We start from the raw sequence: 13,436 nt of genomic DNA, 5'->3' as shown, positions 1-13,436 counted from the left end.
TGGTGTCAGCCCTGCTTTGTGAGAGGTGGGTGTTTATGCTGCTAGGCCCCCGACTCTGAGGAAGCTCAGTCATGCATCCTCACTTTGCAGAGGACGGACGACAGTGGATGGAGCTCTCAAGCACAGGCATCCAGAGTCAGGAGCACTCACTCTCTGCCTTTCAGTCAGCACCTTGTTCTCCAGGTCATAAAAAGATGCCTTTGGCGTTAGCCTTCATTTTGTCATTGTACATTCCCTCAAAAAATTCTTAGTTTTTCTGTCTAACTGAAGTCTTAGTGAGGTACTGTGTCAGCAAAGAAAACTCGACATATTTGAAATTTCTGTTCATTTAAAAATTAAAACAGGTAAATGATAGTAAGTGCTTTCATACTTAAAATTATCTTTAGCTGGGTGTGGTGGTGCACACCTGTAATCCCAGTGACTTGGGAGGCTGAGGCAGAAGGATCACGAGTTCAAAACCAGCCTCAGCAATTTAGTGAGGCCCTAAGCAACTTAGCAAGACTCTTACTCAAAATAAAAAATGAAAAGGACTGAGGATGTGGCTCAGTGGTTAAGTGCCCTGAGTGTTGTTTAATCCCTGGTATTAAAAAAAAAAAAAAAACTTTGAAAAGTAAGGGAATTGCATGTTGATTTTGGCATCTAATGCTGTGGATTATTTTGTCCAGCATTGTAATTCATTGTAGTTCTTGACAAAGGTAGGTATCTGCCTCTTGCCTTTGTCCTCCCTTGCAGGTCAGAGCCAGATTCTTGAAGATGTTGACATTGGCTAGAGTAATCTTTGGGAATATCCCTGTCCTTGCTAGAAAAGTTGTCATTTTCTTCCAGGTGTGCCCTGCCACATAGAACGTAGAGGGAAACAAGGGGGTGGGCTGGGGCTCACCCGCTCACTCATACTGTAGTGTCTGCCGAGTGGAGGGGCTTCAGCAAGCGCTCCTGTTTGTTGTCCTGTGGGGTCGGGAGGCAGGAAACCTGGCCCAGCTCTGCCCCTCCCCGTGGGCTTAGCAGGAAGCGAGGGCCACAGCTGCAGTGGGGAGTCCAGCTTGAAGGAGACCTGCCACTCTTCTCACCTGGAGCAGGTAAAAGTGCCACAGTGAGGGCTCAGAAATAGCTCGTGGTAGTGGCCATGCCGCAGGAAAGTGCAGCCTCACCCTTGGTTTAGCTTTATGGCAGGAAAAGGAGAAGGAGGAGGACTGGCTTGTACTGTGAATATCCTTTTATTCTGTCGTTAAGAACTAATCGTACAGGATTTTCACACTTCTCTTGTCAGGTTTCCCACTTAGAAAACCTGCCTAGACTCCAATGCAACCACCAACATGTAAAAACATTGAGGGACTTAGAAGAGATGGTTTCCTTTGTGCCCACTGATGTTTTCCCCCTCAGTGTGGGGATTGAATTTTACCTATATATAGCACCTAGATGCACAAACTGAACGCCTCAGTGCTAGAGTTGGCTGGGCTCCTCGCCAGGCAGAGCAGGGCTGAAGTTGCTCAGATGCATCCTGAGTGAAAGCTGAAGGGCCTGAGGTCTGCGTGTTCTGCATAACCTTATGCACTGGGTGATCATCCTACACGGGCCTCCAGATCTGCAAACAGGAAGGCCAGGGTCAGCCATGGAGTTGGTGGTCTTCACTCAGCCCACGCCTCCTGCCCGTCCTTGTGTTGCAGGGCCTCCAACATCCACCTGTGTGCCTTTTTTCCTTCCAGCCAGCTGAGGTCTCAGGGTGTCTTCTCCCTGGGCCAGCAGACCTCCCTTCCCCTGAGAGCCAGTACCTTTTTGATATTCTTGCTTCCTGCAACCGGTGTGATTGACTTGGTTAATTTATTGGGGAAATAGGCATTAATTACTCTTAAATTAAGCCCAAACAGGCCCTGGCCCATAAGTCACTGAGTAGAGTGGCAGGGGTTAGGGTGTTTGGTCCTGAGGCCACTGTGGCAGTTGAGTGTGATAGTCTTATCTCATATGGGCTCTGTCAGTGATGCTCCTGTTAGATGGAAAACAAGGCTGGGGCCGCACATGTGCAGGCTAAGGTTAGTCTGATCTTCATTCTTCTGCTGAGAGAGACTGAACACATACTTTATTTTCTCACCAGCACAGTACAGAAGCGCGAGCTGGTGAATCCTGCCAGCATGAAGCAGGCCCTCATCGCATCGGCCCGGAGGCTTCCTGGGGTCAACATGTTTGAGCAAGGCCATGGCAAGCTGGACCTGCTCAGGGCCTATCAGATCCTCAACAGCTATAGACCGCAGGCCAGGTCAGTCAGCATCTGCCGCCCAGAGGCCTTCCTCTCCTTCGCTGGGCTCTTGGGCTTTTCCTCTGCACAGAACACTAGCCTCAAAACCCAGCATTGGTTGCACACTCTGTGAGGCCATGCTGCTGCTAGGGTGCTGGCAGCAGAGTTTGTGACACTGTCACCTAACTGCAGTTCTGGTGTCTGCAATATAAATACTAGTGATGTTGCATCCACACGGTGGAAAGCTTAGCTGATCATAGTACAACTGTGGACACTGATCCCTCACCACAGGGTGGACGAGTGTAGGCACCACTCTTGTTGCGCAGCTTCCTCCTCACCTTCCTCACTGGCTCCGGGCCCAGACCCATGTGGGTGTGTTGTGTAGGTCTCTCCACCTCACAGGTCGTCTGTCTTCATTGTTGCTCGTGACTTTGACTCCTCCAGAGTACTAGTGCTGACTTTGTGCGCTGTTTCTTGAGGTGGATTTATCTGATGTCTTCAGAAAGGCTTAAGGTTATTTGTTTTTTACCCTCTGTATTTTAGATTTTTGAGTTTCACCACTAGCACAGAGAACCCCATTCCTCACCTAGCTCTCCCTAATGTTGACATGCCACATAAACAGCACAGCCCTCAAGGCCTGCACATGCACACTGACAGAGTGTGGTAGACCAATGAGCTGATGTGGTACTACGGGTCTTGCTTATTGTCCCATGCAGGCCCTCTGTTGGGTCTGGGCTCCCAGGGTGCACTTGGTCGTCATGTCACCTGTGTCTCTGAGAATCGCTGTCCCTAGCCCCCTCTTATTTATTCAGTTACCTATATCAGTATGGATGCTTGGAGGTGTTCTCTCAGTTATAATCCATTGATGTATATGTATCAATGATTATAATCCATTGATACTGTAGTTTTGTTTGTTCAGATTGCTCCAGATCTGGCTGGTGGTAGCTGCTTTCAGTGTGTCTGTGTCTCCTTGGCGTATGTCTCCATCTTGTTTTCATTTTGGCAGTGGACATCCCATCATGCATTTCCACACTCCAGCATGGTGACAGTTCTTTACTTCAGTAAGAGGATGGTATTTGGAGGACCAAGGGCGGGCCAGGGGGTGCACATGTGTGCAGACACCATCTGTGTGTATAGTGGAAACGTGTCTGTGCTGTTTCCTGACTCTACCCAACACTCGCGTGCTTCTCAGCCTTCCCTTTCTGGTTCATTACCCCTTCCCCCCACAGTGAGAAGCCTGGCTCTCTTACACAGTTGTACTGATGTGTTTGCTGAGTCCTACTAGGCACGTATTGAATAGTTTTAAAAAGAATTACTGACCCGTATCTTGTAAATACCATTACTAACTAGAGTACAGTCCTTGTATATGGTGCATTTTAACTTCACCCTTACAGAATTGGGTCAAGCGGTTTTCCAGGGTTACTTAGGTCTTTGCTGTTCAGGCACATTGTAGCATTTGGGTTCCTTTATTTTTTTTAAAATCGATATTTTTTTTAAATAAAAAAATTTTGTAGATGGACAGAATGCCTTTATTTTATTTATTTTTACGTGGTGCTGAGGATCGAACCTCACGCGTGCTAGGCGAGCGCTCTGCTGCTGAGCTACAGCCCCAGCCTTCAGGTTCCTTTTGGATTTCCCCACCTCCTGGTAGATTTCAGCAAGTGGCTGGGCATGTGAAGCAGTACCATGTCCTTCCATGTCCTTCCCTCTTCCACACACCTCTGTAACAGGCAGGCAGGTTTTTGTTCCTTCTTCAACTCCTTTCGCACAAGTGAGCAGGTGAGTAGAAGAGCCGCAGTGTCACAGTGTCTTGTCACTTTTCCACCTCCTAGGATCCTGGAAAGCGCTGCCAGCTCTTGGTTCCCAGCTTGCGCCCTGACAGCAGTGCCGTGTGACTGTGCCATTTTCGATGCAGCACTCACCTGTGCACGGGTCAGAGTCAGGTGTAGAGGTAGCTTTGTTACAATGTTTGTCTCCGCTTTTGTTTTGTATGTGGTTTTTTGTACTGGAGATTGAACCCAAGGGTGCTTTATAACTGAGCTATATCCCCATACTATTTTTCTTTTTTCTTTTTTTTTTTGAGACAGGGTCTCATTAAGTTGCGGAGGCTGGCTTAGAATTTGCAGACCTCCTGCTTCAGTCTCCTCAGTCGCTGGGATTACAGGCAGGTGCCAGATTATTCCACCAGCAGTGTGAGAATTCCCAAAGCTTCACGTTGGTTACTGTTTGCCCATCTGACAGATGAGTGGTGACTCCCCAGAGTTGTTTTAATACGCAGTTGTTTGGTTAGGAGTGGGGGACATTAAATGAAGTCTGTGCTCAGGGCATTTCTCCATCTTCCTTGCGAATTGTCATTCATTTCTCTTCCTATTGTTCTGAGGCTGTGTTGTACCCTCCATTTTTAAGTCCTTTATTAGAGACAGTGACCCTTGGTCAGTGATACATGTCGTAGATCTGTCTCCCAGTTTATTGGGATTTTGTTTTTGAATTTACATAAGGGTGTTTTTTTTTTTTTTGCCATGTTGGTAATTTTTTTTTTTGGTCGGGGGTGGGGGGCGGCTTTAAAAAATATTGTTATGCATTGCAATTATACCTAATAGTGGGGTTCATTGTGACAGGTTCATGTGTGCATGTGACATAACTTGCCCCATTTCATTCCCCAGTACTTCCCCTTTCCCTCCTTTCCTCCCTCTCTGGTTTTTACAGTGCTGGGGATTGAACCCAGGGCTTCAAATATGCTAGCAAGTGCTCTACCCCTGAGCGCATCCCCACACCACCCCATACTCATACATATGTGTATGTGTGTGTCTGTGTATATAGGCACACATTTTTAAAATACCTACATATGTTTGTTTTTGTTTTTGTTTTTTGAAATGGGGACTCACTAAGTTGCTCAGTCTGGACTTAAACTTGACAATCCTCCTGGTCTAGTCTCTTGAGTAACTGTAATTACAGGTGTGTACCACCACACGTGGCTAGTTTTTCTTATTTTTTTCTTAGTCAGATTTGTTAGTGCTTCGAATTGCTGCTGCCCCTGACCTTGGGTCCTTTTTCTTTATTGAGTGAAAGGGACTCTTGCCCATCTTCTGATACTTGTTTGCTTTCTTCTGTTTACTTGAGAGTCCCTGATCCATTTGGAGACTGTTGTACGTTTTGTGACATGCGGATCTAATTGTGTCTTTTGCCAAGTGTCCAACCACTTGTTGCAGGTCCATTTGTTAAAGAGTTCACCCTGTGTCAGGGATTTGAGGTGCTGTCTTCCTCATGTTGTAAACTGATGTGTACTGGCATGCCCCTGGGTTCGCTCCTTCCACCCTCTGCCCCCCCCCCCAACTGTCCGGTGGTGAAGACTTTCCAGTTCACTTCAGGGCCTGGTTCCTAGTGGTGTGTTCACTTTTTTCTTGGCTTTTCTTGAATGCTTTGTTCCTTCATGTGAATTTTCATATCGCCTTATCAAAATCCATAACAGAAGCTTGTTGGCACTTTGGATTTTATCAAGTTTTAAATGAACCAAGAATTGATATTTTTTGATGCTGAATAATTTTGTCTGAGGACAGAGGATGTCTCTGTTCATTCAAGGCTTGTGTGTCTTCTGGGTTTGCAGCTGTCTGCCCATAGGTTTTGCACATTTTTTGGTAAGTTCAAGTATTTAAGCTTTTTGTTGTTATTATATCCTCTAACTGTGGTTTTTATTACTTCATGTTAATTTTATGTCCTGCTTTCCTGTGAATTACTGTTTGAATCGGTTTTACTATTGATTCTCTCGGGTCTGCCAGGCACACTGACACACTATGGAGTAGAGACGGTCGTCTGTCTTCCTCAGCCAGTCCACAGCCTGTTAGGGTTTCTTCTGGCACCTTTCAATGCTAATACCTTCGGCAGAGGTTACATCTCACTGGAGACTGTTGGCTCCCTGTGTTGTTGTTGTCAGTGGAAATGCCTCTTGTGTCCCTCCATCAAGGAAGACGCTGGCTTTCTGATCAGGGTTGTGCATCAGTTATGGTAGAACATCCCATCACTTGCCATTTTCTTTCTTTTTTTTTTTTTTAATATTTATTTTTTAGTTCTCGGCGGACACAACATCTTCGTTTGTGTGTGGTGCTGAGGATCGAACCCGGGCCGCACGCATGCCAGGCGAGCGTGCTACCGCTTGAGCCACATCCCCAGCCCCACTTGCCATTTTCTTGAGTGTTTTTTGTCAGGACTATGCATTGAGTGCTGTAGGCTTTTCCAGCATCTATAAAGGAATCTTTATGAATAGTTTAGAACTACTAATCTGGCTTGTGATATTAATGACTTCCTAATACCAAACCAGTCTCACACTCCTGAAATAAATCCCACTGCATTTTTATAATATTATTCTCTTAATGTGGTGTTGAATTCTGTTGGCTAAAAACAGTTTCTTAGTTGGATTTTATTAGTTGGCTTACACTGTTTACAGAGCATAGGTGCCAGTGAAGTTCACAAGCATGTCAGCTGGAGCAGGCACTCTGCTGACTTGTGCGATTGTAGCCATGTGGCCAGCCGTCAGGATTTTTGGAATTAAGTGGTGTCTGTTTTAAATGACTGAAAGTGACACGTGCAGATTATAACTGCCTATGAAACTCATAGTATCCCTAAAGACATTGTTTGGATTTGTCTTGGCTTTGTATTTACTGGGCCCAGATAATCTTTGTTATAGTGAGCTGATACAGCCCTGTTTGTGTGGTTGACCTTTGAGCTAGGTAGCCATCCTTAGATGAAGAAGCTGAGCAGAGCCCGTGCCGCCACACACCGTGCAGCTCGATGGGCAGGTCCACAAACGCCTGGCCTTCCAGGGAGGTCATCTCGGGTCATTTCTGAAGCACTGGCTTCCTGCCGTCCTCTTACCTGTGCATAGGTGACACTGGTTCTGTGCTAGGAGTGGCGCTGACCCTGCACAGGTTCATTCCAGGTGAGGGGACTGGGAAACAGGCAGAAGCGCAGGAGCACTCGTGCAGCAGTTCCCTCCAGGCCCCAGGGCCACGCCAGCTCAGATTCTGCCAGCAGTGCAGCAAGGATGCAGAGGACACATGTGAGGGAAAGGGACAGCTCGGGTCAGGGAGTCTGCAGAAATACAGCTTGGCCTTCCTAAGCTCCTCCTCCTGGCCTGCCCCCCAGGCCAGGTCTTAGAGAGTCGCCCCCGCCCCAGTAGCCAAGTGCATCCACCATGTACACATTTCTTCCTGGGAAGCCCCCTTGAGATTCAAGTCCAAGGTTTCCTTTGGGGCCGGTCACACACTCTTCTCTGCCAGCCGATCGTACGACAGTCCAGCAGGCCTCACAGCAGCCTCAGCAACACAGCCAGGTCCCAGAAGCCAGCCAGGGCAGTGCTGCAGGCAGGCCCTCTACTGTGTCCTGTCCGGCTCTGCTTCGCCTCCACTCTCTAGTGTGGTCTCTCTAACCCTCTTCCCTTGTTTCAGTTTGAGCCCCAGCTACATCGACCTGACTGAGTGTCCCTACATGTGGCCCTATTGCTCCCAGCCCATCTACTATGGAGGAATGCCGACCATTGTTAACGTCACCATCCTCAACGGCATGGGAGTCACAGGAAGAATCGTGGATAAGGTGAAACTTCTCTCTGACTTGGTGGTGACTTAGACAGGGCCCAGGCCTTGAGCTCTTAGTTTTCTCTTTCGAAGTTAAGAAAGGAAAGATACTCTTCACCTGTCTCAGGTGACAAAGCTATCACAGGTAGTGATTTGCCAGACCCTAAGTCTTTGCAGGAAGTCAGAACATAAAGAAACAAATTTCCCTTTTTTCCTCTGAGTTTGGCTCCTGTGATTTACAGGCACACTTGTGATTATTTTATTCCTTAATAAGCATAAGTGAGCCTTCCTATTTAGAATGTATGGTCTTTATTTTGAATTTTGCTTTTATAAGATTTTGACTCTTTCCTGTGTCGACATTATCACAACAGTAAGGGGCAAGGAAGAGAGCAGAGCTCTCCCTTCCAGCCCCAGCGCACTAGCAGCCACTGTTGAGGGCTCTCTTCCCTAGCCCTTGTCGGAAGTACATATTTTCATGACCTTTGAATGGTAGGCAGACATTTCCTTCTTTAAGTGTACCAGTATACTTTCAATGCTTGTTTGGCATTATCTCAAGTTGGTAGACTATAATTTGTTCCCCGTTTCCCCTTGGGGGGATAGCAGGAGGCCTTCAGCTGTAAATATTTCACTATCTTTGCATGTATGCTTTTCTTTTCTCCTGAATTATTTTCTTAACATAAACTCCCTGGATTGGAATTTTGAATCAGAGGGTGTGAACATTGTTATATTTCTTGGCACATGTAACCACTTCCTTTCCAAGAGAGTTCCACTGGCTTAGACTGCTGCTCATGGCATTAAGGGGAGGATGTTTCTCCTGTGCCTGCAACTGGTGGTACATCTTTTTATTTTTGCATTTCATGAGTTTTAAAAGTTGATATATAATTAATATACCATAAAGTTTACCCTTCTAAATTATGCATTTTGGTGGGTTTTAGTATTTTCACAAGGTTGTGCCAATATCTCATTCTAGAACATGCCCATCACTCCATAAAGAAACTGTGCCATGGGTCGGGGTTGTGGCTTAGTGGTAGAGTGCTTACTTAGCATACATGAGGCACTGGGTTCGATCCCCAGCACTACATAAAAATAAAAACAAATAAAATGAAGGTATTGTGTCCATCTACAACTAAAAAAAAAAATGAAAAAAGAAACTGTGCCAGCCAGGTGCGATGGGCATGCTTGTCATCCCAGCGACTGGGGAGGTGGAGGCAGGAGGATCAAGTTCAAGGCTAGCCTCAGCAGCTTAGCGAGGCCCTGTCTCAGAAAGTAAAAAGGGCTGGAGATATGGCCAGTGGTAGAGTACCCTTGGGTTTAATCCCCAGTACCAAAAACAAACAAAACCCCAAAACAACAAAAAGTGTACCCATTAGCAGTCACTCCCTGCTGCCTCGCCTCAGCCTCCAGGCAGCCAGCCATCAGTTTACCCACAGTTGAATGGTGGCATGTAGCACTGCCTTTCCCTGAGGGGCTTCTTTGAGCTTGTTTTCAAGGCCCCATTCCCTTTCAGGGCTGATCAGTGCTCTGGTGTGTGTGTGCCCACTGCCCATCTGTTGGAATGGGTGTGCCTTGGCTTCCTAGGTGGCTCGGTTTCCACTCGACATTCTGAGGGGATGCTGTGCACGAGGCACTTCTCAGCCGTTCCCGAGGTGGAACTCTCGGGTATATTTGCTGATTTATTTCCTTTGAGCATTGCTTCTTCATTTCCTTGGCCTGTTTTTCTACTGGAATTGGGATTTCCCTTGTCAGTCTTAGCAGGTCTTCCTGTTGTGGAGAACATGTGGGAAGTCCTGCCTGGCTGCACTTCAGTATTCCTTATTGTGGTGGGGTTTTATTTATTTGTTTGTTTTTGCTTCTGTAAGTTTTTTATTTTGATTTAGTTGAATTTTCATCTTTTGTGATTGCTTCTGTTTCAAAGATTAGAAACTTACACCTACAGAGAGATAAAATTTCAATTTTAAATTTGTTCTGATTTTCCTTTAATGTGATTGCTAAATTTTCATCTGTGTTAATTTACATGTGCTAGGAGAGATGGAAGAAAGTTACCTTTTCTCATTTGCTGGCCAGTGACCCCAAGAGCATTCTTTCTTCCTCACATTCTGTGATGCTCTAGCTGGCAAATAATTTTCTTTTCGAGAATTTTTTTAAAATGCCAATTGACGTGGGCTTCATTCTTGCTCTGTGGAACAGGAGGAAGATGAGTGGTTTGGTTTTGTAGAAACCCGGCTGGTGGAGGAGCAGGTGCTTGTGTCTTCCAGGTGGTTGCCTCCTGCCTCCTGCTGTGCCTCCTCCCACCCCGGAGGGACAGCTGGGCAGTGGCCCTACAACTGCAGTGCCCTTCTCCAGCTGCCCGTGCAGGCCATGGGGTGTGATTAGGGTGCTTGGCATCCTTGACTTTTGATTTCTCTGAATTAGTGTGATTCTTTTCGTGTGCAACAAATGGGTATCTAACCTGAAGGTGGAATGTTTTCTTTATATAAATTCTCTAATCAGATCAAAGTTGTTTATCAAAGTTCTTTGATATGTCATCCCAGTTTTTATTTTTTATCTTTTTTAAGAAATGAAAGTTTTTCCCTTTATTAAGGACTAGAATATTTTGTGGAGCTACAAAGTGAGGAAAACTGAACACTGAACAGTAGAAAGACAGTAAATATACAGTGTTTTCCAACAAGCCATAAACTATTTTCAACATTAATTTTTCATTTATTTCTTTAAAAATACATTCAAATGTATTTTTAAAATCAGAAAATACAAAAAGAAAAAAATGAACTCTCCCTAGTATACCTTGAGGAAGCTTGTTTCTCTGAAAAGAGGCACCTGGACTTCAGTCTCTTTCCTGTTATGTAAATATTCATATGCAGGCAACAGCCAATTATGTGTTTTGTATTCCTTTCTATAACACAATTAGTCTATGTTGCTTTTTAAGTGAATTTTAAATACGCTTTAGATACCAGTACATATCAACCCACTTTGGACTCACCCATTCTTTAACAAATTCAATTAAATCCAATGGGATGGATATAACTATGGAAATATCTTTAAGTAACAAGCAAAATGGCCCCTTTACTGGACGTTTTGTTTGTTTAAAAAAAACAAAAAAAACCCCACTGGAATCTAAAATATTAGACATGCAACATTGGGTCTTACAGGCAAAGTTACTAGGTCAAGAGGTGAACGTCTAAGTAATTTTGATACAATTTGCAAAAATGATTTCTGCATCTTACTAGCAGAAGTGGTGGTATGAAAGAGTCCTGAGAGCATTAACCCCTTCCTGAAATGTGGGGGAAGGAGAATGGGAAGGAGGCTGTGTCCTGTCCTGGACTGCGGCACTGTCACCTGTTTTTATATGGTGGGGAAACATCTCCATAAATTGGAGACTCCAAAATAGTGGTTTCTGGACTTTCTACTGCATATCTTCCAGACCCACAGGCTGCTTCTCTATTCATTAATTTCATTTTGCCTAATTAAGTGAAGTATTTCTCAAAAGCCAATTGGGTAATGTAGGAGTGGAGGTCTGTCTGTCTGTCTGTCTGTCTCACTTCAGCCCCAGCCTGTCTCTTGTCCTGCAGCCTGACTGGCAGCCCTACTTACCGCAGAATGGAGACAACATTGAAGTCGCTTTCTCTTACTCCTCGGTGTTATGGCCTTGGTCAGGCTACCTGGCCATCTCCATCTCTGTGACGAAGAAGGCAGCTTCCTGGGAAGGTATCGCCCAGGGCCATGTCATGATCACCGTGGCGTCCCCAGCAGAGACAGAAGTAAGGACAGGCCAGGACATGGCACGTTTCTCTTTACCTTTTCCCATTCCCTGCCAGGAAGGGAGAAACCGGCATAATGCCCAGGGTCGTGGTTTCAAGTTCACAGGTAGGAGAGCCTCTAAGTTCAGAAACAGGGCTGTGATTCTTGAGCCGCTGTGCCAGCAGAGAGACCTCGTGCTGGATTTCAGGCTCCAGAGGAGCACATCAGAAGTGGGTCTTTCCGAGGAAGAAACACGGGCTCCTCCCCTCTAGTAGTTTTCAGGAACACTGTGCCTTCATTTTAATCTTCAGCCCTGGAGAGTTTGAGGGTATTGGTTGTGACACATGAATGTTGCCTCCGGTGTTTGTTGGTGCAGATGGTCTTATTCAGATCATTTGGGTTAAACTGGTGCTAGAAACAAAATTTTTGACCCTGAACACTTGATAGTTTTTCCTGGGATGGGATATTTCAAGAGTTTTTGTTTGTTTCTTTTGAAGTCAAAAAGTGGTGCAGAACAGACTTCAACGGTGAAACTCCCAGTGAAGGTGAAGATAATTCCTACACCTCCTCGGAGCAAGAGAGTCCTCTGGGATCAGTACCACAACCTCCGCTACCCCCCTGGCTATTTCCCCAGGGACAACCTAAGGATGAAGAACGATCCTCTGGACTGGTAAGCAGCTCCCCAGGCCAGGTGCTCTTGGCACCTCCACCCTGTCCCTCCTTCCACACCAGGGCTGGGCACCTTGTTCCTGCCACAGTTGAGGGTCCTAGTTGTGCCCCAGGATACCTTTGTCACCTTTAAAATGTTTACAAATACAATTAAAACAATTGCACAGTAAAAACTCAAGGTCATCCTCAGTTGCTTTTCCTTATCAGATTTCTCCCACTGAGTCAAGGGCAGACTAGATCTGAACCCTTTTAGTTTGCACCCCAGTCCTTTACATGTGGCCTTCTCTGTGTCCAGCTGAGTCCACATACTTGTTGATGCCTGCTAATGGTCCCCATGCTCCCCCGAATGCCATTCCTCATGTGGCAGACATGATCATCCTCTATAAACATGAACTGTCATGGTTTGCTTCAAACTCTCCAGTAACCAGCCACTCAGACTTGTTCACCTGGCCACGCCCAAGTTCACATGGTATGACCTGCCTAGCCCGCCCCTGGCCCCTTGTACATCCTTGCCTCACTCCCGATGCCCTGCAGAGCAGCTGAGCTGATCTTGGCCCAGGCTCACCTGCACATTAGTGTGAAGTAGAGGAGTTCAGGCTCCTTGGGGCAAGCTGGAGCCAGGAGAAGCATTCAGAGATCTGACCACCGTGACTTACAGGACTTACAGGATCATTTTGCCTTTTAGACTTGGGGGTCTGAGCCTGAGACGAGTAGTGGAGGATGAGGGGGCTGGCAGAGCGGTAGGGGCCTGTGGGCCTGCTGCATGCAGGGCACTGTGGGCAGGTGGAGTCTGAGGGCCGAGGGGCCCAGGCGGGCCTGGGTTTATCTGTGGGGTTTGGACAGACCGCGCACCCAGAACATGCAGAGGGAAAGCGAGCATGTTTGGCGGGGGGCGAGGAGAGGCGACACCAGGCTAGCTGCGTGTTGTCATACCCTTGTCCTGTGCAGCTTGCGCCAGCTCTGTTTCCATGGCTGCATGCTCAGCTCATGGTCAGATGCAGGTGGTTGCTAGCAATTTACATAAATACTACTGCCAAGGCAAGGCTTCATGCATATTTAAAAAATTTTCTTTGACTGTTTCTTTATTTCACTGTCACTGCGCCATGCCAGGCCCGTGACCTCCTCTCATTACCGTTGACTGCGTCGTCGGCAGGTCTAGGATGGCTGAGGCCTGTGCCAGCTGCTGGCGCCTCAGGCCTCCTCCACTCAGGATGCTGGGGGCCTCCTGAGCTAAC

The 13,436-nt window shown here is 46.5% G+C and overlaps 1 protein-coding gene across 3 annotated transcripts in view; it reads left to right on the top strand.

Moving 5' to 3' along the window:
• Positions 1–13,436, top strand: part of Mbtps1 (membrane bound transcription factor peptidase, site 1) — a 53,873-nt gene that overhangs the window by 26,519 nt on the left and 13,918 nt on the right. Inside the window, exons 11-14 of one of the 3 annotated variants that reach the window (XM_046434304.1) lie at positions 2,090–2,251; positions 7,672–7,816; positions 11,364–11,552; positions 12,030–12,202. In XM_046434304.1, the coding sequence (XP_046290260.1) occupies positions 2,090–2,251; positions 7,672–7,816; positions 11,364–11,552; positions 12,030–12,202 (669 nt within the window). The remainder of the gene's footprint in view (positions 1–2,089; positions 2,252–7,671; positions 7,817–11,363; positions 11,553–12,029; positions 12,203–13,436) is intronic. The other 2 variants (XM_046434305.1, XM_058576046.1) reach the window with 2 other exon arrangements.

This window comes from Marmota monax, unplaced genomic scaffold, assembly GCF_021218885.2.
Source record: "Marmota monax isolate L192 unplaced genomic scaffold, Marmota_monax_Labrador192_F-V1.1 WCK01_AAM20220418_F8-fsc00024, whole genome shotgun sequence".
Taxonomy (NCBI): Eukaryota; Metazoa; Chordata; class Mammalia; order Rodentia; family Sciuridae; genus Marmota; species Marmota monax.
The sequence above is the reverse complement of the archived record's forward strand: the minus strand, read 5'-3'. Positions and strand labels throughout refer to the sequence as shown.